General features: G+C 40.1%; 1 protein-coding gene across 1 annotated transcript in view; it reads right to left on the reverse strand.

The window, feature by feature from the left end:
- Positions 1-23984, reverse strand: part of LOC126175148 (uncharacterized) — a 215756-nt gene that overhangs the window by 41440 nt on the left and 150332 nt on the right. The window contains exons 14-15 of the mRNA XM_049921710.1: positions 18791-18907; positions 9175-9297 (exon numbers count right to left, since the gene is read on the reverse strand). Coding sequence (XP_049777667.1) covers positions 9175-9297; positions 18791-18907 — 240 coding nt within the window. The remainder of the gene's footprint in view (positions 1-9174; positions 9298-18790; positions 18908-23984) is intronic.

The following is a 23984-nucleotide window of genomic DNA, read 5'->3' on the forward strand; positions in this document are numbered from 1 at the left end:
TTAGTAAACTATGTAAATGAGCATTTTTCAAGTATTGCAGAGAAGTTACAGCAAAAATTCTCCAAAACAAATACAACACCTGTAAATAATGTTGCACTAAATACAATGATGTTACTTCCAACGACAGAGAATGAAGTCAATAAAGCTGTTCAAAAACAAAAAAATAAAAAGTCAGTAGGCTTAGATGAAGTACCAATGTGTGTACTGAAACAATGTATATGGATTACACAAGGCCGCTTAACAAATATAATAAATGAATCTTTCACATCAGGGACATTTCCGGAGCAGTTAAAATAGGCAAGAGTTGTACCTTTGCTTAAGAAAGGTAATGCAGAAGACATAGAACATTACCAGCCCATTTCCTTGCTGTCAGCATTCTGGAAAATAATAATAGCAATTATGAAAGACAGATTAATGAATTATCTGAATAAATACACTCTTTTAAGCGAATCACAGTTTGGTTTCTGAAGTGGCAAAAATACAGCCAGCCATAGCAGAATTCACAAAAGTTGTACTTCATGCTCTTGATAAAGAGGAGTGTGTCACATGCATATTTTTGGATCTTTCTAAGGCATTTTATACAGTCAACTACAAGATTCTATTAAATATATTAGAAGCATTAGGAATAAGAGGGATAGCTAATGGCTGGTTTTGATCATACCTAACAGATAGGGTACAAAAAGCAGAGATAACACATACTTCAAATAGATCCAAACATTTAGTAAAAAACTTATCAGAATCAAAATAAATTAATATAGGGGTTCTGCAAGGTAGCATATTAGGACCAACACTGTTCCTGATATTTATCAATGACTTTTCCCGTAGTGTTACACATGGTGAAAAAATTCTCTTCGCTGATGACAGCAATATTATAGTCACTGAGAAAACGAGAACTCCTTTCTGAGAAAGCAAATGAAACTCTCAAGGAAGTTTATGATTGATCATTAAGCAATAAAGTGACATTGAACATAAAGAAAACTAATGCCATTAATTTCATTTTGAAGAGGAAAAATGACAATGTTAAATTAAATGTAGATGGCACTGCTATAGACTGTGTAACATATGCAAAATTTCTAGGAATGAATATTGATTCTCAGTTGAAGTGGTGCGAACACACAAAGGTACCTGCAAACAGAATGTCATGGATATCTCTAAATGTGAGGGTGACTTAAGTCGCTAGAGTATTTATTCCAAATATACGTGAAGTGGTGACACACACTGTGTGGATGAAGTAAGCAAAAAACAGAATGAAGCGTCTGGACATTAGAGAAGACGGCATTAAATACTTTTTAGTGCATATGTGGCCTAAATCAAGAATATGGAAACAACATTTTGTTTGTAATTTGCAAAATTGAACACAATTATAAATAATTAATACTGCATTGAAAAAGAAGTTTGTTGTATTCACAACAACAAACGAATAGTTTTTGGGAAAAAGACTCACTCAACAACTGCACAAAATATTTGTAGTGTTTATCTCTAGCATTTAAAGGCAGAAATATCTTTAATGTGAAGTCATTGTCTTCACTGATACTCATACAAAAACGAACATGACTGGGAAGTAACAAATTTTTTTCTAATACGAGAAAAATTTACTGCCGATTTACTCCAACATTTTTTTTTAATGAAAATAACACTGAACAGCAGACAACTTCGTAAGATTGGATCAAACCATATGACAACGTTATGGAATAGAAGCCTGATTTTTTTTGTATCAGTCGTCGTAGTTTCAGTCGTCCTAAACCCAGAAATCGTAGGTAACATGCCGGCATTTTCCCCAAAGGAAAGAACCGCGTTGGATGTTATCTTAATATTGGCAAGTGTTCCACAGCTATACATAAACCAAGACGAATCCAAACAGTATTCATTTATTTATTTATACATTTATTTATTTATACATTTATTTTACCTGGCAAGATTAGGGCCTTCCAGCATGTTATGCCCTTAGAATCCTGTCATCAGTGTGTAACATGCAGTGTCTTTTAGTTACCGTACTTATTATTCTCTTAGCTATGGCGTTCTTCTTGGGGGGGGGGAGGGGGGGGGGGAGGGGGGGGGAGGGACAAACACACAAAATATGAACACAATTTTCAAACTCCAGAAAAGAGCCATAAGAATAATAACCAAAAATACTAGTCAAGCTCATTGTAAAGATCTGTTAAAAACACTGGGGATTTTAATTGCTCCATGTGAATACATTTCCCAGTCAGTTGTACACATCAAAAATAACACTGGTAATTACTGCACAAACAGCTATGTCCATGACCATGCAACAAGAGATAGACTTAACTTACATTTACCAAGAAAAAGAAACATAAAACTCAAAACAGCATTTTCTACCAAGGAATAAAACTGTACAATAAATTACCAAAAGAGATTAAAGAAATTGCAAAAATACACTTATTTAAAAAGGCAGCTAAAAATACCTGTTATGCAATACATTTTATACATTGAAGGATTACTTACGCCAACCTATTCATGGGTCGCTTAGAGGAAGCCTTCTTGGTTACCCAGGCCTGCAAACCCAAAGTTTGGCACAGATTTATTGATGACATTTTCATGATCTGGACTCCAGAATTTCCTCTCCAACCTCAACTCCTTTGGTTTCATCAGATTCAACTGGTCCTACTCTAAATCCCATGCCACTTTCCTTGACGTTGACCTCCATCTGTCCAATGGCCAGCTTCACCCGTCCGTCCACATCAAACCCACCAACAAGCAACAGTACCTCCATTATAACAGCTGCCACCCATTCCACATCAAACGGTCCCTTCCCTACAGCCTAGGTTTTCGTGGCAAACGAATCTGCTCCAGTCCCGAATCCCTGAACCATTACACCAACAACCTGAAAACAGCTTTTGCATCCCGCAACTACCCTCCCGACCTGCTACAGAAGCAAATAACCAGACCCACTTCCTCATCCCTTCAAACCCAGAACCTCCCACAGAAGAACCCCAAAAGTGCCCCACTTGTGACAGGATACTTTCTGGGACTGGATCAGACTCTGAATGTGGCTCTCCAGCAGGGATACGACTTCCTCAAATCCTGCCCTGAAATGAGATCCATCCTTCATGAAATCCTCCCCACTCCACCAACAGTGTCTTTCCGCCGTCCACCTAACCTTCGTAACCTCTTAGTTCATCCCTATGAAATCCCCAAACCACCTTCCCTACCCTCTGGCTCCTACCCTTGTAACCGCCCCGGTGTAAAACCTGTCCCATGCACCCTCCCACCACCACCACCTACTCCAGTCCTGTAACTTGGAAGGTGTACACAATCAAAGGCAGAGCCACGTGTGAAAGCACCCACATGATTTACCAACTGACCTGCCTACACTGTGAAGCGTTCTATGTGGGAATGACCAGCAACAAACTGTCCATTTGCATGAATGGACACAGGCAGACAGTGTTTGTTGGTAATGAGGCTCACCCTGTGGCTAAACATGCCTTGGTGCATGGCCAGCACATCTTGGCACAGTGTTACACCATCCGGGTTATCTGGATACTTCCCACTAACACCAACCTGTCAGAACTCCGGAGATAGGAACTTGCCCTTCAGCATATCCTCTCTTCTCGCTATCCGCCAGGCCTCAATCTCCGCTAATTTCTAATTTCAATTTGCCGCCGCTCATACCTCACCTGTCTTTCAACAACATCTTTGCCTCTGTACTTCCACCTCGACTGACATCTCTGCCCAAACTCTTTGCCTTTACAAATGTCTGCTTGTGTCTGTGTATATGCGGATGGATATGTGTGTGTGTGTGTGCGCGCGAGTGTATACCTGTCCTTTTTTCCCCCCTAAGGTAAGTCTTTCTGCTCCCGGGATTGGAATGACTCCTTACCATCTCCCTTAAAACCCACATCCTTTCGTCTTTCCCTCTCCATCCCTCTTTCCTGCTGAAGCAACGGTTTGTTGCGAAAGCTTGATTTTGTGTGTATGTTTGTGTGTCTATCGACCTGCTTACGCTTTTGTTTGGTAAGTCTCATCATCTTTGTTTTTAGATACACTCCTGGAAACTGAAATAAGAACACCGTGAATTCATTGTCCCAGGAAGGGGAAACTTTATTGACACATTCCTGGGGTCAGATACATCACATGATCACACTGACAGAACCACAGGCACATAGACACAGGCAACAGAGCATGCACAATGTCGGCAATTGACACATTCCTGGGGTCAGATACATCACATGATCACACTGACAGAACCACAGGCACATAGACACAGGCAACAGAGCATGCACAATGTCGGCACTAGTACAGTGTATATCCACCTTTCGCAGCAATGCAGGCTGCTATTTTCCCATGGAGACGATCTTAGAGATTCTGGATGTAGTCCTGTGGAATGGCTTGCCATGCCATTTCCACCTGGCGCCTCAGTTGGACCAGCGTTCGTGCTGGACGTGCAGACCGCGTGAGACGACGCTTCATCCAGTCCCAAACATGCTCAATGGGGGACAGATCCGGAGATCTTGCTGGCCAGGGTAGTTGACTTACACCTTCTAGAGCACATTGGGTGGCACGGGATACATGCGGACGTGCATTGTCCTGTTGGAACAGCAAGTTCCCTTGCCGGTCTAGGAATGGTAGAACGATGGGTTCGATGACGGTTTGGATGTACCGTGCACTATTCAGTGTCCCCTCGACGATCACCAGTGGTGTACGGCCAGTGTAGGAGATCGCTCCCCACACCAAGATGCCGGGTGTTGGCCCTGTGTGCCTCGGTCGTATGCAGTCCTGATTGTGGCGCTCACCTGCACAGCGCCAAACACGCATACGACGATCATTGGCACCAAGGCAGAAGCGACTCTCATCGCTGAAGACGACACGTCTCCATTCGTCCCTCCACTCACGCCTGTCGCGACACCACTGGAGGCGGGCTGCACGATGTTGGGGCGTGAGCGGAAGACGGCCTAACGGTGTGCGGGACCGTAGCCCAGCTTCATGGAGACGGTTGCGAATGGTCCTCGCCGATACCCCAGGAGCAACAGTGTCCCTAATTTGCTGGGAAGTGGCGGTGCGGTCCCCTACGGCACTGCGTAGGATCCTACGTTCTTGGCGTGCATCCGTGCGTCGCTGCGGTCCGGTCCCAGGTCGACGGGCACGTGCACCTTCCGCCGACCACTGGCGACAACATCGATGTACTGTGGAGACCTCACGCCCCACGTGTTGAGCAATTCGGCGGTACGTCCACCCGGCCTCCCGCATGCCCACTATACACCCTCGCTCAAAGTCCGTCAACTGCACATACGGTTCACATCCACGCTGTCGCGGGATGCTACCAGTGTTAAAGACTGCGATGGTGCTCCGTATGCCACGGCAAACTGGCTGACACTGACGGCGGTGGTGCACAAATGCTGCGCAGCTAGCGCCATTCGACGGCCAACACCGCGGTTCCTGGTGTGTCCGCTGTGCCGTGCGCATGATCATTGCTTGTACAGCCCTCTCGCAGTGTCCGGAGCAAGTATGGTGGGTCTGACACACCGGTGTCAATGTGTTCTTTTTTCCATTTCCAGGAGTGTATAAGTTTCAGCACATGTAAGTAGAGCCACTAAGGAGAGAGGAGGAGTTGCCATATATGTTAAAATCTGTTATAGTGTGAAAAATTTGAAAACTAAAAATTTTTTGCATAGAGCAACATATAGAAGCATGTGTGCATGAGCTTAAACCAAATAATAGCACTTTTATAATTGTAGCCATGTATAGGTCCCCATTGGGAAATTTTCAACTAGTTTTGAAATACTTTGATTCTTTGTTATGCTATCTGTCAGACAGAGGAAAGCAAATTATTGTTTGTGGGTATTTCAATGTAGATTTTCTGAAGAGTCCAACAGAAAGTATTACTTGGTTCTTTAAATTTGACATCAGTTATTGATTTTCCTACTCAAGTGGTACAGGAAAGTAGCACACTGATAGATAATGTTTTCATAGACTAAGATAAATTTAACCAAACTTCTCCTGTTAAGAACGGTCTGTCTGATGATGATGCACAGCTAGTTACAGTATATGATATAGCTCGATACAGTAATGCAAAACAGTCCTCCAAAATAGTACGTTCAATTAACGATTTAACAATTCAAAATTTTAGGGAAAGCTTGGAACAGTTAGACTGGGATGAGGTGTACAGGGAACATGATGCTAATTTAAAATTTAATCCATTTCATGATACCTTTGTGAGTATATTTGAAAACAGTTTCCCTAAGAAAACAGTGAAATATAATTGTAAGAAACCATGTAAACAGCCATGGCTTACTAAAGGGATAAAAATATCTTGTAAAGAGAAACGTATCTTATAGCTAGGAGTAGTAATGATCCCAAAACGGTGAAACAGTATAAAAACTACTGCACTATATTAAGAAAAGTTATTAAAAAGTCCAGAAGTATGTGCATTATGTCAGATTGGCACATCTGATAATAAAATTAAAACAATTTGGAAAATTTTTAAAAGGGAAGCAGGACAACCAAGAGCAGAGGAAGACTGTATTTCTATCAAACACAATGAAAAGTTTGTTAACAAGAAGTCATAAGTAGAAAACATTTTAATAACTATTTTTTAAATGTTGTAGAGAAAATAGGACCCAGACATTCATTAGAAAATGCAAGACAGTATATGGAAGAGGCAGTACCTATGCAATTTGATAAAATTGAAATTCAACCCACCTCTCATGATAAATTTACTCAAAAGTAAAAGCTCACTTGAAACTGATGGCATTTCCACAAGAGTACTAAAAGTTTGTTCCCAACAAATAAGTAAGATTCTCAGCCACATATGTAGTAACTTACTGAGACAGGTCATTTTCCACATAGACTGAAATATGCTATTGTTAAACCATCGCATAAAAAAGGGGATAGGTCTAATACTAACAACTACCGCCCAATCTTGCTTCTGACAGCTTTATCCAAAATTCTTGAAAAAGTAACGTATTCAAGAGTAGCATCACATATTCATAAAAATGAAGTACTAACAAAATGTCAATTTGGTTTTCAGAAAGGACTTTCAACAGAAGATGCTATATATGCTTCCACTGATCAAATATTTAATGCATTGAATAACCGAACATCACCCATTGGGATATTTTGTGATCTCTCAAAGGCTTTTGATTGTGTGAATCACAAAATTCTTCTAGATAAGCTTAAGTATTGTGGTATGAGTGGGACAGTGCACAAATGGTTTAATTCATACTTAACTGGAAGAATGCAGAAGGTTGAAATTAACAGTACAGATAGTCTGCAAAAACTAGCAGAGTCCTCTAACTGGGGAGGTACCAAGAATGGTGTCCCACAGGTTTCAGTCTCGGGTCCCTTATTGTTCTTAATATATATCATGACTTGCCACTCTATATTCATGATGATGCAAAGCTAATTCTTTTTGCAGATGCAAGTATTGTAATCACACCCAACAAGCAAGAATCAGCTCAAGAAATTGTAAATAATGTCTTTCAGAAAATTATCAAGTGGTTCTCTGCAAATGGACTCTCATTAAATTTTGAGAAAACACAGTTTATACAATTCTGTACCGTAAATGGCATAACGCCATTAATAAATATAGACTATGAACAGAAGTCTGTTGCTAAGGCAGAATACTCAAAATTTCTGGGCATGTGCACTGATGAGAAATTGAATTGGAAGAAACACAATGATGATCTACTGAAATGGTTATGTTCAGCTACTTATGCTATTAGGGTTATTGCAAATTTTGGTGATAAGCATGACAGTAAATTAGCCTACTATGCCTGTTTTCATTCACTGCTTTCATACGGCATCATATTTTGTGGCAATTCATCAGTAAGAGATAAAGTATTCATTGCACAAAAGAATGTAATCAGAATAATAGCTGGAGCCTATCCAAGACCACCTTGCAGACATTTATTTAAGGAACTCTGGATATTCACAGTACCTTTGCAATACATATATTCCACTTATGAAATATGTAATTAATAGCCCATCCCAATTCAAAAATAACAGTGAAGTGCATAGCTACAACACTAGAAGCATGGGTTATCTTCACTATTCTGGATTAAATCTCACTTTGGCACAGAAATCTGTGAATTATGCTGCCACAAAAATCTTTGGTCATTTGCCAAATAGTATTAAAAGTCTGACAGATAGCCTACCAACATTTAAAAGCAAATTAAAAGAATTTCTGAATGACTACTTCTTTTACTCAATAGCTGAATTCTTAGATATGAAGTAGTAACCGTAAAAAAAATTAATTAATTCATTTGTGTAAAGAAAACATGTTAAAGTGATATGTTCCACATCATTACGAAATGTCGTATTCATTATCTATGGAACAAGGATTAATGTTTGAATGTATGTATGTATATACAGTTATTATAAAGAATAGTATAATATAGAAGGCACTGTTAATGAGAAGCCTTCCGTTTACTTCAAGATTTGGATGTTGGCTTGTACTCTTAGCTTCCAGCATTAACTGCAGCACTTCAAATAAAGAAGTTCAATCAGAAACGGTTGGCGATTGTGCTGAAATAACAAGGTGATCAAGACTCTAAATAACAGGAAGTCTTAGCTCAAAATCAGACTTTATGTAGCCACCCGAAAACCAGAAGATCATCATAGTGACACATTACTAGGATAGAAATACAAAAGTTGATTTTTACAAACAACACTGTCTAGATCACATAGTGTTATTGTCCGCCCTCCCCTCCTCCACACACTATTACAGGTTTCAGTTACTGTTGTAACATGATACAAACTTAAAACTCCTTAATTAAATTTCAGTGTCAGGGCGTAGGGAAAAAAAAAAAAAAAAAAAAAAAAAAAAAAAAAAAAAAAAACTATGACAAAATCAGCCAACAGCAGCCAACTTGTTTTCTAGACACCATTATTAATAAAGACTTCATAATGATGATAGACACAGTTCAAGAATTTGTTTTCCCTACTACTAATTAACAATAACTGATCCTACTGTGCAGCTTGTAACTGAATTCTACTGACAACTATGTTAGAAAAAAGCCCATCAGCTGGGGTGTCACTTCAAATGAAAATTTTCTGGTAACAAAGTTTTCTTTCTGTTTACACCGTAACTACAAGATTTTGTAAGGTTTCTGACAGCAGGAATTTTTTCTTTTTTTTCTGGCAGTAGATGTCCCTGATACACTTTCACTCTAAGCTCAAAACATTTGGTGTGTTTATCACAATCATCACATTCACCTTGCTCGGAGGTGTCACTGCTGTTGGGACTAGAAGTGAGCGAGCCCCACAGCCCAGCTTCCGCATACCAGCTGCTCCCGCTGCCACTGCCTCCACCTGCCACTGCTGCGGACCGTCTGCTGCCTGCAACAGTTGATATCAGCAGTCAGCTTCCTTCAAAACTCAAGTGCCTTCAACCCGTGCTCAGGACTGGAATGAGAAAACCTTAAGCTGATGAGGTAGGGCCAGCTGCTAAAACATACTTCTACACATGAACATTAATATTTGATACACGTCTCCCCTAACGTTGCTGAATATACAGCTAAGAAATGTGCAGCTGAAAATGCCTGCCCAGCCTGGAACAGATCTGCACATACAAGAACACAGATGTCACTCTTATGAAACATATAGAATAATAACAGATCACACAAAGGATACACCGTTTGACTAACTGTACAATGCAGGACCACCACCAGCAGCCAGAAGCTCTGTTCTCACAGTACAACAAACAGTTCACAAATAGAATGAGAAACTCAAGCAGATTTTGAGTAAAAGCACATCAAATACAGAGTGGAGGATACATCTGGTGTGCCACAGCACACAATAAAAACAACTTTTAGTTTCATTACTTTCTCTTCACTGTGTTCATCCCTCTGATTGCTTACTGATTCCCTAACTAATCTCTACAATTTTTATTGTTTTTCTCAATGTAAAAACTGATTTTGTAGTTTTCAACATAATAATTGTTTCACAATTAACTTAGATAGTGAGTTATAAATTGTGTAGTAAGTAAAAGGCCTTGCAGTTTAATATACAGGTTTCTTGCTAATTATATTCACAGACTACAGATTACACTTTTGGCTTAACAGTATTTGAAGAACCACAGCACTCAGATGATAATGCACTCAAGGCAGAAGAAGCTGCTACCTGGGTACAAACAGAAAGAGGAATTCTTTTACACACATTTTCAATCCCTACTACAAACAGCTGAATCTCAATATCTCTTTGGCACGTTCCATTCTTTGTGTTCCGTGCAACCCTTTCTTCCATGCTGTTTGTTAGGTCAGTCATATCACACCTCTGATGAATCTTTCTACTTACATGACACTATTGTCACCAATAAGGCCTGAGGCAATGAGAGAAAAAGGGGGTATGAGGGACATCATTCCAGGATGAAATTTTTATGCGGTTTTGAAAAATACTCACACATTCTGCTGTTGCTGATTAAGATGATAATCCAAATGTGAGGTCCACCAAATTCAGAGAGGTTCTCTGGGCTAGTAGTTATGCCGATATCTACCAATGTGAAGGTTATGAGCCCAATTTCTGTAAATCACTTTGGACTTTTGTCCCAGTCAAAAGTTCTGAACCAGAACTGGCTCATGCTAGTGAGACCAATGGAGGAGTTGCTCGAATCATAAGCAGCACAGCAGATGTGCAAACTAACATCATAGTATCAAACCTAAAGGGCTGCAACAGCCTTGTAGCTATATAATGCTTATTTTCATAACAAGTCATATGTACTAACTTTTTATAGACATGCCGACACAGTCCTTTACATATAACTTGAAATGAGCTATTAGCAGTCTGATATCTGAATCAGCTCAGTTTAAAATAAAAACAGCTATGTTCTTAGTTCTGAGTGCTTTTTGTTTGTTTGTTTGTCCTTTCTTAAATTTTATTGTACAGTTTTTACAAAGTATCAAATGGGTAAGGACTATGCTTGCTGAAGCTGGACACAAGGAGAATTGGCCACTGTCTGGAAACAGCTAGAAACTGTATTGGCAAGAGTTAACAGGATTTGGGCTACTGCTCTATGTTGCAATGATAATATTCAGCAGAAATTCAAAAGCATTGTTAAATATTTCTTAGAAAAGTGTGCATTGAACATTGTTTTAAGGGACAGGAAAGACTCACCATGGTTTAACAGCTTAAGTTTCAGTCTTACGTAAAGGCAGTAGGACCTCTCCACAGCCGAACTATCATCATTGCCACCTCCAGTGCAGAAGGACCCGGGGTTCGATCGGCAGTATCACATCAGATTTTCACTGAGGTGGAAAGGTATGGAACGGGATCCTCTCCTCAGTCTCGTGAGGTCACAAGAGGAGGAGCTGCTCGAATAAATAAGCAGCGATGCCATGAGGATTCATCTTCTGGTAACAGTGGCTGGTGGGACCGGTGACGTGCTGATCGTACATCTCACCATCACAGACTGCTCCTCATACTGCCTCGTAGCCAGCAGTCTACCAACGGGAACAGGTCTACGGCATCATCCACGATTGGTGTTTCTATTTATGTTAAGTCATTAAGCAGTTCAAAACCACTATTCAGTTGCTCAGTAACCATGCTGGCATCAAAATAGAAGGATACAGAGGAAAGGACAAAATACAGAATTCGGTCTTCTGAAATCATTTCATCACAGAAGATTGTAATACGGTTCCTCCTTGTGGTCATTGCACCGATGGTGGATATGAACAGAAATGATTTCAGAATGAAAAAACAACTACAATAGTTAAGTGGCGGAAAGGCATGTGATACTTGTGATGTTCTAGAGAAATAATAGGAAAGAACTTGTTCCCGTTCTAGCAGCAGTTTATCGTAGGTCACTGTAACAACAGTGTGCCTCGTGACTAGGGGGGGGCGGGCGAGGAGGAAGGGGGGGAAAGGGGGGAAGGGGGGGAAACAAAGGTCATTTCCATTACAAGTATGGTCATTGGACAGACCTACATTATTTTAGACCTCACTGACATCAGTCTGTTGCAGAACTGCAGAACATGCTTCGTGCTCAAACATTACGACATTTTCAGACAACAAAAATCTCCTCTATAACAATCACAATGGATTTCATAAATAAAGACTTGGGAAACTCAGCTCATTGTGAGATGTATGTGGGAAGAAGTAATACACTATGTGATCAAAAGTATCTGGACACTTGGCTGAAAGTAACTTACAAGTTTGTGGCACTCTCCATTGGTAATGCTGGGATTCAGTGTGGTGTTGGGCCACCCTTAGCCTTGATGACAGCTTCCACTCTTGCAGGCATACATTCAGTCAGGTGCTGGAAGGTTTCTTGGGGAATGGCAGCCCATTCTTCACAGAGTGCTGCACTGTGGAGAGATATCAGTGTCGGTCTGGTGAGGCCTGGCACGAAGTCGGTGCTCCAAATCATCGCAAAGGTGTTCTATAGGATTCAAGTTAGGACTATGAGATGATGATGTTTGGTTTGTGGGGCGCTCAACTGCGTGGTTATCAGCGCCCGTACAATTATCCAATCTTTGCTCAGTCCAATTTCGCCACTTTCCTGGATGATGATGAAATTATGAGGACAACACAAACACCCAGTCATCTCGAGGCAGGTGAAAATCCCTGACCCCGCCGGGAATCGAACCCGGGACCCCGTGCTCGGGAAGCGAGAACGCTACCGCGAGACCACGACCGGCGGACAAGTTAGGACTATGTGCAGGGCAGTCCATTACAAGGATGTTACTGTCATGTAACCACTCCGCTACAAGCCGTGCGTTAGGAACAGGTGCTCGATAGTGTTGAAAAGTGCAATCACCATCCCTGAATCACTCTTCAACAGTGGGAAGCAAGAAGGTGATCAAAACATCAGTGTAGGCCTGTACTGCGTTAGTGCCATGCAAAACAACAAGGGGTGCAAGCCCCCTCCATGAAAAACACGACCACACAATAACAACACCGCCTCTGAATTTTACTGTTGGCACTACACACACACACTGGCAGGTGTTCACCAGGCATTCGCCACACCCACACTCTGCCATCATATTGCCACATTGTGTACTGTTATTTGTCACTCCACATAACGTTTTTCCAATGTTCAATTGTCCAATGTTTACGCTCCTTAAACCAAGCGAGGCATTGTTTGGCATTTACTGGCATGATGTGTGGCTTAAGAGCAGCCGCTCGACCATGAAATCCAAGTTTTCTCACCTCCCACCTAACTGTCATAGTACTTGTAATGGATCCTGATTCAGTTTGGAATTCCTGTGTGGTGGTCTAGATAGATGTCTGCCTATCACACATTACGACCCTCATCAACTGTTGGCATTCTCTGTCAGTCAACAGATTAGGTCAGCCTGTACATTTTTGTGGTGCATGTGTCCCTTCACATTTCCACTTCGCCATCACGTCAGAAACAGTGGACCTAGGGATGTTTCGGAGTGTTGAAATCTCATGTACAGTGATATGACACAAGTGACACCCAATCACCTGACCACGTCCGAAGTCCGCGAGTTCTGCGGAGTGCCCCGTTCTGCTCTCTCACGATGTCTAATGACTACTGAGGTTGCTGATATGAAGTATCAGGCAGTAGGTGGAAGCATAGTGCACCTAATATGAAAAAGTATGTTTTTTGGGGGTGTCTGGATACTTTTGATCACATAGTGTATGATGATTGACTCTTCCCATAATGTGCTTCCTCAGAAATTCAATAGTAAGCCTCCTCATCACACACAACACTTCTGTTGTAGCATCTACCACTGGAGTTTGTTGAATATCTCTTTACTTATCTTTCACTGACCAGACAATCGTGTGACACAATGCACGTCTCAACACTCTTGTGTTAATTCAACCTGGTAAGGATCAGAGATTGATCGAGCAATACTCAAGAATCTACCAAAAGTGTTTCGTGAGCTACTTCTTTTGTGGATAAATTTTCTTAAGATTCTTCCTATGAATTTCAGCCTGGTACATGCTTTTCCCACAATTTGCTTTATGTGATCATTCTGCTTCAGGTCACTCACAATGTTATTGTTAGGTGTTTTACAGTAGTTACTGGTTCCAGTGATTTGTCACCAACAGTGTAATGATACAGTAGTGGATTTCTCTGACTATTTGTGTGCAATATGTTACATTTATTTATATTTAGGATCAACTTTGACCCTGCGACAATCATCAATCCTCTGCAGTTTGCTACTGTTTTCAGATGTCACTACCTTCACATCATCTGAACAGCCTCATGGAGCTGCTGAGATTATCCACTAGATCATTTATATAAAGGCTGTCACAGAAATAATGTGGCAGACTTCTACAGGATGTGAGACACATTAAAAGGATTGAGAATTGCATAGTAACCTGTGACCACAGACATCAGGGGTAAGAGGTAGCAGAGGTCGAAGATCATAAAGGAAACCAAAAGTGATCCATGGAAACATTTATTGGATACAGTGAGTACACACGGTGTAAGACATGCACATTGCTCTAACGTTGCAACAGATGCTTGAAGTCTGTACCAGCAGACACTGAGCACTACTGACACTGACTGAGCACGGTCTGCCAGACACACTGGGAATTTCTTTGATTGCAGCAACTGCACAGACAATTCTTCCAATGAGATCCATTTTAGACTCCACAGGATCACAATACATGAGAGATTTCATTGCTGCCCACAGACAGAATTGGAGGCTCAATAAATCTGATGAGTGTGGGTGCGAGGGAACTGGTCGACCATGGCCACTCCATAAATACAGGAATGAATTGTACGAATGCCTGCGAACAGCCAGTCCAAAATGAGTAGGTGACCCATTGTGTTTGAACGACATGCTGCATCTCATATTTGCTGGAAAATCTTCAAGCAAGCCAGAAAGAACCTGTTCCAGAAAAATCTAACAATTTGCGGCAGTTGAGCAGGATAAAAGGTATGGCGAAACTGAGCTGTTTCTGACCAAACTCACTTGCATATTAACTATGAAGTGATCTGCCATGTTGTTTTGGGCCCCTTGAGGATTTTAAGTGCCCACAAACACTCTTGTGGTGATTGAATATGCCATCCGTAGTGAATGTGGCCTTATCAATGAACAACACGTAAGCTGGAAAAAGTACGTCTCTGTCACTTTGTTGCAGAAACCATTGTGTGAAACATACATGTGCAGGATGGTCATTGTGGTGCAGTAATTGCACCCTTTATACATTAAAGACCTTTAAGGGCTTGGCATTCAGAATGTGTTGGGCACATGTAAGAGACATTCTTAAGTCTGAGGCAGTGGCACACATGCTGATATTTGAATCAGTCTGCGTAACAACCAAAACACTTTCTTCGTTAACATCTGAAAGCATCGATTGTAGCCTGCTCTCACTACCCCTGCCACTTCTTAATGACCCATGCTGGCACAGAATTTGATGCAGATATCCAAATAAACTGTGGTGTGATCTATGTCTGTCTGGGAAGCCCTCACGATGAATGTGTCTGACAACCTGTCCACTGTACTCGGTAGTGTCGCACATTAAGCGCATGTCTACAGGCTCACTGTTCGTATACCGTTCTGTGCTGACAAGTGTTAGATTGAGGAAATCCTCACATCCACCCTCCAGCACTCTCGTATGCAGCTCCACCTAGCTGGAGGGAGGGGGGGGGGGCCTCCAGTGCTTTTCACATACAGCAACACCTAGCAGTGTACAACTATGTTTGTGACCTCGAGTTGCTATACAATTCTCAAGCCTCGCAACATTTCAGGGACGCCTTGTATACTGTAAACAGTAACAGTCCGACACACTTCCTTGGGGTACTTCTGAAATTACTTTTACATACGTTGACTCTGTTACATTAATGAGTGACATGGTGAGTTCTATCTGCAAAGAATGTGTGTTTCCAGTCACAGATCTGGTCTGATACTCGATATGGTCATATTTTTACACTACACGGCAGTGCGGAACAGTATCGAGTGCCTTCCAGGTGTCAGCAGTCCCACCATCCGTTATTGCCAGTTGATGAATTCTCATAGTGCCGCTGCTTGTTTATTGGAGCGTCTCTGAGGTGGTCTGGATCTCATGGACATAAAGAATGAGCCGAGTTTCACAACTCTTTATTTGTGAAATCCATTGTGATTGTTACAGAGGAGATTTTTGTTGTCTGAAAATGTCAATGTCGTAATGTTTGAGCATGAAGCACGTTCTGCAGTTCTGCAACAGACTGATGTCAGTGAGGTCTAAAATAATGTAGGTCTGCCCAATGACCATACTTGTAACGGAAATGACCTGTGCTTCCCCCCACCCCCCCCCCCCCCCTTGTTTATGGTGCTATTGACCACTTAAAGTCTCAGTTATATGTTGAGTTGTTCCCTTCACTCATTTCATTACTGTATTTATATTCCTCCAAAGACTTGTCATTGGGGATAGTCCATATCTGTTCAGGCAGGCTAGGAAAAAATCTTATCTTCATAGTCTCGGATGTTATTGAATTTAGCATATGTCAAAATGAAGAAGTAAGGAAAAAGTATTTTTTGTTTTCTCCAAAAAAAATTCTGCTCCGAGATACAGCCCTCCAAAGATGACACTGTGCATACCATTTTGAAGATGTGAATTTTGGAAAAAAAATTAAAATTCTGTATCTCTGGAACTGTTCTAGACATTGCCTTTTTTATTTGAAAGATAAGATTACAAAGAAATTCTCCATTTGGACTTATATGTCAAAGTTTTTTACTATAGTGTTCTGAACTTTTTTAATAATATACGGAAAAAAATAAAAAAATTTTTTTTCAAAAATGCCAATCCATAAAATTTTAATTTTTTTTCTGTTGATTAGTATCACATAGTTCTACATTCCAGGAAAAGGAGAGCTTCCACTTATAGGTTGAACAGGCTTTATAAACAACTGAAATTTTTGCCTTACATAAAACCTGTTTTATTACCACATTATCACAAATAGGCTCATAAAAATCAAAGCCTAGCTTTATTCAACATAATTTTAGTTTTGAAAGGTGAGTAAGAGACTCATTTTTCAAGCCTTTTAAATGGTTTCAAAATTTATGTTAAAGGGCCACAGACTTACAGGTCTCAATTTATACAACTTTTGTGCACTCTGTTTTGTACTGAGACTAGCCAGTCAATGAACTAAAAATGTGTTCCACTGCTTCAGTGTCTTCCTTTGATATAGAGTGATGCCTTCCTGTTTAACCAAAACAAACTGGAACACTTACAATATTCAAAACATTGTGAACAGGAAGTGAGCACTAATGGCATTGCTGCTGTGCTTCAGCTGGAAACCTATATCCAGTAGCTTGTCCATGTGGTAGCATAAAGTACACTACAATTTCATTTAACTCATAACTGGTGTCTATAATTTCTGCAATCCACCTGTCACAGTCATATACACATGCCACACACATCCCCCTTCTCAGGTTGTGAATCTGAATATTATCTTGCTGTTTCTGAGGTGTTGGCCGAACAAACAAAATTTCTTTCCTGCTCTTTAAAGTGTGTGCAACATGAGTTCACCCACGACTTTGAGTCCAAAAATGTGTCTTCTGAAGTCCTTTCACAGGAGTAGTTTGTTTGGACCATTCTTCTTTTTTTCTGCTCACAGAATTCTTCGATTTCCTCTTGGGACAAAAGAGTGAGGGCTGTGGATATGTAAGATTTCACGACTCTCGTAAAATTCTCAGCATTCTGAATTGCATCTAAATTTGGTCTGGAAAGATTATGTTTTGTAGCATGGTGCTTCAGCAGGCCTCTTACACCATCACAAGATTGCTTCCTGTGACTAGTAGCACTGTATACCTAGACAGTTGGCACAGGCAATTTACTCAATTCAAACAGCTGGTAATGGTTTTTAAAATGACTAGGAGCACTATCAGAAATAATGATGGTCTTCTCTGCCCCTGTTTTCAGTTGAGGAACTCTGTGCATTGCTAGCAAAGAAATTAGTGGGAAACAACTTCAGTGAAGACATACATTACCCTTGAAAGATAGAACAAAAGATTTTTTTTAAAATAACTCCTGTCCGACTTTAAAGTGGAAGCTCTCCTTCACAGAGAATATAATATTACATGGTACGAATCAACAGAAAAAAATTAACTTTTCTGGACTGGCATTTTTGAAAAAAAAAATCTGTAAATTTAAAAAAAAAATCTGTAAATTAAAAAAAAAAATTCAAAAGTGACAGTAAAAGAACATCAACACATATGTTCAAACAGAGGACACACTATTGTAATCATAAAGCAATTATCTTTCAAATAAAAAAAACTCTTAATAAAATATCTAGAACTGTTAGAGAGATGCAGCACTTTTTAAAAATTTCCAAAATTCACATCTTCAAAATGGTGTTCACAGTGTCATCATTGGAGGCCTGTATCTTGGGGCAGGAATTTTTTTGGAGAAAACAAAATAATAATAATAATAATAATAATAATAATAATAATAATAATAAATGTTTCTTACTACTCCTGAATTTTAACATATGCTGAATTCAATAACATCCAAGACTATGAAGGTAACCCACCTGTCTGAAGTGATTATGCCATTACCATATTTATAATATACTAATAATAATATTTAGTAGTAGTATTAGTGAAGACCAAATCATCCAGACATGCTTAAATTGTACATTCAAACCATATAACAGCACTATAGGGAGAACTACCTTGTCAGATGGTACACATTTTAATTAGGGCAGCAAGCACAAGGACTACTACTTGTGATTTCAGAAGAAAGGTAGAGTACAGCAACATAAATGTTTCTACAAAGTAACAAATCATGGACAGATAAGGAAGAAAAAGCTTCAAAATTTTCTTTATTACATGTAACACTTTCTCACTTACTAAAACGACCTATGCACTACATTTGCAGGCATAATGGAAAAGCAATCTGAAGTACAAAGACACAGTGGCAGTTAGTATCTGACCTGATTTATCATCTGCTTCTGTTGCACCATCAAACAGTCCACATTCAGCATACCAGGAGGTGCTTCCTCCTGTTCTTTCCTTCTTATCCTTTTTGTTTGGCCTTCTAGAAACAGCAGCTATAAATGTACATGAACCAAAAATCAACACCTCAGAATGATAATCAAATTATACAAAAGGGGAAAGTGTAAGAAACTTAAACTTTAAATACAGTGAAGCCTCTTAATTTGGCATTCCTCGATGCGATCACTCTGCCATTCCACGGTATATTTGTGGACTTCTGATCACTTTGCACACAGTAGGAAGAAATTGTTCATTAGCATTAGTACAACTTTAGAAGAAGTGGAGCGGAAGGAGTCTTTCGGGTTGAATAGTTGTGCAGAATACCACTCCTGACATCAATATACTATTTATTTCTTTATTTACAACTAATAATAATATCAGGGTTCCTTCACTTTTATTAGATAAACATGGCCATTTCCAGTTAGGCTATTATTCGAGGGGGGCCTGTTTCATAACAAAGTGTCATACACATTAAGTGAACTGATTATGTCACAACAAAAATTGAATGTACATTCCCCTTGGTAACCAGTACCACATATTTATCTCAATATAATAAACTGTGCCTCAATGACTGCAGGTTTACACTGCCCTATAGAGATATGCATAGGCTGCATGACAACTTTATATTTCTAGACTCAAACAAATAAAGTTGTGTGTACAACAGCACAATGTGTTCAGGGTTTAACTCTGCTCCATTTGACTGTAGATCTACCTGCCTTTGGTGACATGCCTTTCACAGGTTATCCTGCTCTCTCATTAGACATACAATTCTAGAAACAACATGATAATTTACAGTACTTGCTAATGATGCTCATGGGAAATAACATAGTTCTTTCTGAGGCAACTTTTGCCATTAATAATCTAAGGAGCAATGGTAACAATATGCTATAGCACTGAGGTATCAAGTGATCAATAAGCACAGAGGACATTGACAACAGTGCTACTCTGAAGCCACCTCCTCTGTCATCTCTGCCTACCATCCTTGGGTCTAACTGACCTGCCCTTCCCCAAACTCGGCTCCCCCCCCCATCCCCTCACAATCACCCCCCCCCCCTTCTCGTCTTGAGGGAGGAACCTTTAGACTCGAAAGTTAGAGTGTATCTCTTTTATTTTACATGTGTATCACAGCAATACACATTTCATTTCCTTACAAACTGTACATCTGCCGATGACATAGTACAGCATCTGAGGCAGCATGTGTATATACATGATTAAAGTGTTTCAGTACTTAATCCTTTCGCCTACAGAAAAATTTTAATATAGATGGTTGAAATTCTCTCTCTCTCTCCTTGCCTTAGGACTGTTACAAAGCCATACAAAAATAATATTGAGTTATTTTATCCATTAGGACAGTGGCTGAATTCTGTGCTGTTGATACAATTACTCGAAAAAGTAACTGGACATTTTTTTAAACTTCTTTATGCTAGGTTGTCATCCGTCTTCACTTGGCTTAGTGTAGTGATACATTCCTGATTTTTTTTTTTTTATGTGAGCTAGTAAAGTATTAAGATTTAGGCCAATACAGAAAAATGAAGAGATTGATACAACTTTTTGTTTCATTTCATTTGATACAATTAAGTTTCTTAATACACAATACACATTGTCTTTTAAAGCATAAGATAAATGTGAGCTTATAACATGACAGTTTTCTTATCTGTCAATAAGGAATGTGAACATTCCTGTTCGTTATGAGTGTACATAATGTGTAAATATAATTTCTCAAAGCACTTGATGCTATTACTTCACTTTAAAATTGAGAAGAATAAGTGAGAACAAAATTTTGATAATGAATACGAGTTGAAACACTATAATTTGCCACCATTCAATTTGTTAAAGGCATAGCAAATGTCATGTAAGCTAAAACATTATGAATTATTTTTTACACTGTTCAGGATCAAAATTTATTACTACTTAGTTAAATAGTTGCTTCCTAATTACAGAAAAGAAGCTGGCTTCGCAAAAACATTTTTATTTGATGAAAAATTACGAGGGCAGTTCAATAAGTAATGCAACACATTTTTTTCTGAAACAGGGGTTGTTTTATTCAGCATTGAAATACACCAGGTTATTCCCCAATCTTTTAGCTACACAACACTATTTTTCAACGTAATCTTCATTCAATGCAACGGCCTTACACCACCTTGAAATGAGGGCCTGTATGCCTGGACGGTACCATTCCACTGGTCGATGTCGGAGCCAACGTCGTACTGCATCAATAACTTCATCATCATCCACGTAGCGCCTTCCACGGATTGCGTCCTTAATTGGGCCAAACATATGGAAATCCGACGGTGCGAGATCTGGGCTGTAGGGTGCATGAGGAAGAACAGTCCACTGAAGTTTTGTGAGCTCCTCTCGGGTGCGAAGACTTGTGTGAGGTCTTGCATTGTCATGAAGAAGGAGAAGTTCGTTCAGATTTTTGTGCCTACGAACACACTGAAGTCGTTTCTTCAATTTCTGAAGAGTAGCACAATACACTTCAGAGTTGATCGTTTGACCATGGGGAAGGACATCGAACAGAATAACCCCTTCAGCGTCCCAGAAGACTGTAACCATGACTTTACCGGCTGAGGGTATGGCTTTAAACTTTTTCTTGGTAGGGGAGAGGGTGTGGCGCCACTCCATTGATTGCCGTTTTGTTTCAGGTTCGAAGTGATGAACCCATGTTTCATCGCCTGTAACAATCTTTGACAAGAAATTGTCACCCTCAGCCACATGACGAGCAAGCAATTCCGCACAGATGGTTCTCCTTTGCTCTTTATGGTGTTCGGTTAGACAACGAGGGACCCAGCGGGAACAAACCTTTGAATATCCCAACTGGTGAACAATTGTGACAGCACTACCAACAGAGATGTCAAGTTGAGCACCGAGTTGTTTGATGGTGATCCGTCGATCATCTCGAACGAGTGTGTTCGCACGCTCCGCCATTGCAGGAGTCACAGCTGTGCACGGCCGGCCCGCACGCGGGAGATCAGACAGTCTTGCTTGACCTTGCGGCGATGATGACACACGCTTTGCCCAACGACTCACTGTGCTTTTGTCCACTGCCAGATCACCGTAGACATTCTGCAAGCGCCTATGAATATCTGAGATGCCCTGGTTTTCCGCCAAAAGAAACTCGATCACTGCCCGTTGTTTGCAACGCACATCCGTTACAGATGCCATTTTAACAGCTCCGTACAGCGCTGCCACCTGTCGGAAGTCAATGAAACTATACGAGACGAAGCGGGAATGTTTGAAAATATTCCACAAGAAATTTCCGGTTTTTGCAACCAAAATTGGCCGAGAAAAAAAATGTGTTGCATTACTTATTGAACTGCCCTCGTACATAACATTAATGTGTAAACAAAGATTCTGAGGCTCCTCATTCTTGTTATATTTCAACCTAAAATTGTAATTAGTTAAAATAACTATTGTCACTGTTTTTGTTCTTTGATCTTTCCACTAAAGATCACACACACTTGTTGAAATTTATACTTCACTTGTAAACCAAATGTCTCTAAAGTAATTGGATAACACTAGGGATTTCTTAAATGTTCTGGCATATAAGAGTAAATTACATCTATACTAATAACAAATCAGGAAACCGTGTGTGTGTGTGTGTGTGTGTGTGTGTGTGTGTGTGTGTGTGTTGACACATGCGTGTCTGTCTGTCTGTCTGTCTGTCTGTCTGTCTTTGACCACGCTAATCTCCAAAACTCCTATAGAAATTTTCATTGGACATTCACAGGTATCGTAACCATAGTTTGGGGCATGTGTAGGCCATAGTTCATCAAAATTGGATCAAAGAAAAAAATATATATATTCATACACACCACCTCTGAAACTATTGCACTAATTTCAACCAAACTTTATGCACATATCACTTGCTGTCTGGAAAGAATTGCTGTGGGGGTAAGAACCACCTGCTTATAAAAGTGGTAAGGGCTGGGATGAAAAAGAAGTGTAGGCAACGACACGCAAATACTCAAATTTTATTCATACAGTATTCGAGAATGAGAGCACTTAGTGACTTACAACAAACTTTACACACAATTTCAAACCTTTAAGATAACTTTTCTTGCTTGTAACCCTTACAAAATGATGGAAGGAAAATAAAGTTTAGCACATAATGCATTTTCATTGTTTGTGCAGCAAAACTGTCACATCACACATGATTTTTTTTATTTATTACCTCTTTATTTATCAACTGTATTCACAACATTTTGCAGACAGTGTTCATGTATAGCACTGAATACACACACAAAATTATATAGTTGTGTATGACACATAATTCAGGAGAATAAAACAATGAAAATTCCAGGATGGAATGTAACAATATTACGAACAGGCTAGTTGCTACTCACCATATAGCAATGCTGAGCCGCAGATAGGCACAACAAAAAGACAGTCGGATAGTGAGCTTTTGGCCAACAATGCCTTTTTTTTAGCCGATCTGTGACTCAGCATCTCTGCTATTGGTGAGTAGGAACTATCCTCTTCATAATATCATTACATAGTTGAGGGGATAAGTCATAAACACTGAGATGTGTGAGAAACTGCCACACAACATATTGAATTGAATTTATTACTTGAATACTAACTCCATTTGCAACACATTTAGCCGACAGTATCCACACACACTGCTGAATGTACCAACAAAATTATATCACTGCATAGCACAGAGAAAAGGGAGAGTACGAAAATGACAGAGAGGGGAAGGATAAGACTGACTAACAGAATTGAAATAAATACATACCGACTGGTTACTCATACGGTGGGTGTACTATGCTTTTTAGCATGTCAGAACCTAGTCACTTCTACACTGTCTTTGTTCTCAGTTCCCAGATCTCTGTACACACTTCTTTTTATGCAGTTTTTTTGTCTATGTCGCAAGTTCATGCTGTCGTTCATAGAATCATTTTACATTATTTTTCACTGTTTAAATCTTAAATCAGTGGTACTAAATGCTACTTTAGTGTGTGGCAGCAGCAGTGGAGAAACTGGCCATCGCACAGTACACTTCAGGTGCCACTTGTTTCACCCGTGGGCTCTGCCGTCAAGGCACTTTCCAGTGTATCCGGTGTGGGGGATCTGTGTTCACTTCAAGGCGAGTGGGCCGTTGTTATGCAGTTGCGACACTTGAGGCGAGGA

The sequence above is a fragment of the Schistocerca cancellata genome, chromosome 3, assembly GCF_023864275.1.
Source record: "Schistocerca cancellata isolate TAMUIC-IGC-003103 chromosome 3, iqSchCanc2.1, whole genome shotgun sequence".
Taxonomy (NCBI): Eukaryota; Metazoa; Arthropoda; class Insecta; order Orthoptera; family Acrididae; genus Schistocerca; species Schistocerca cancellata.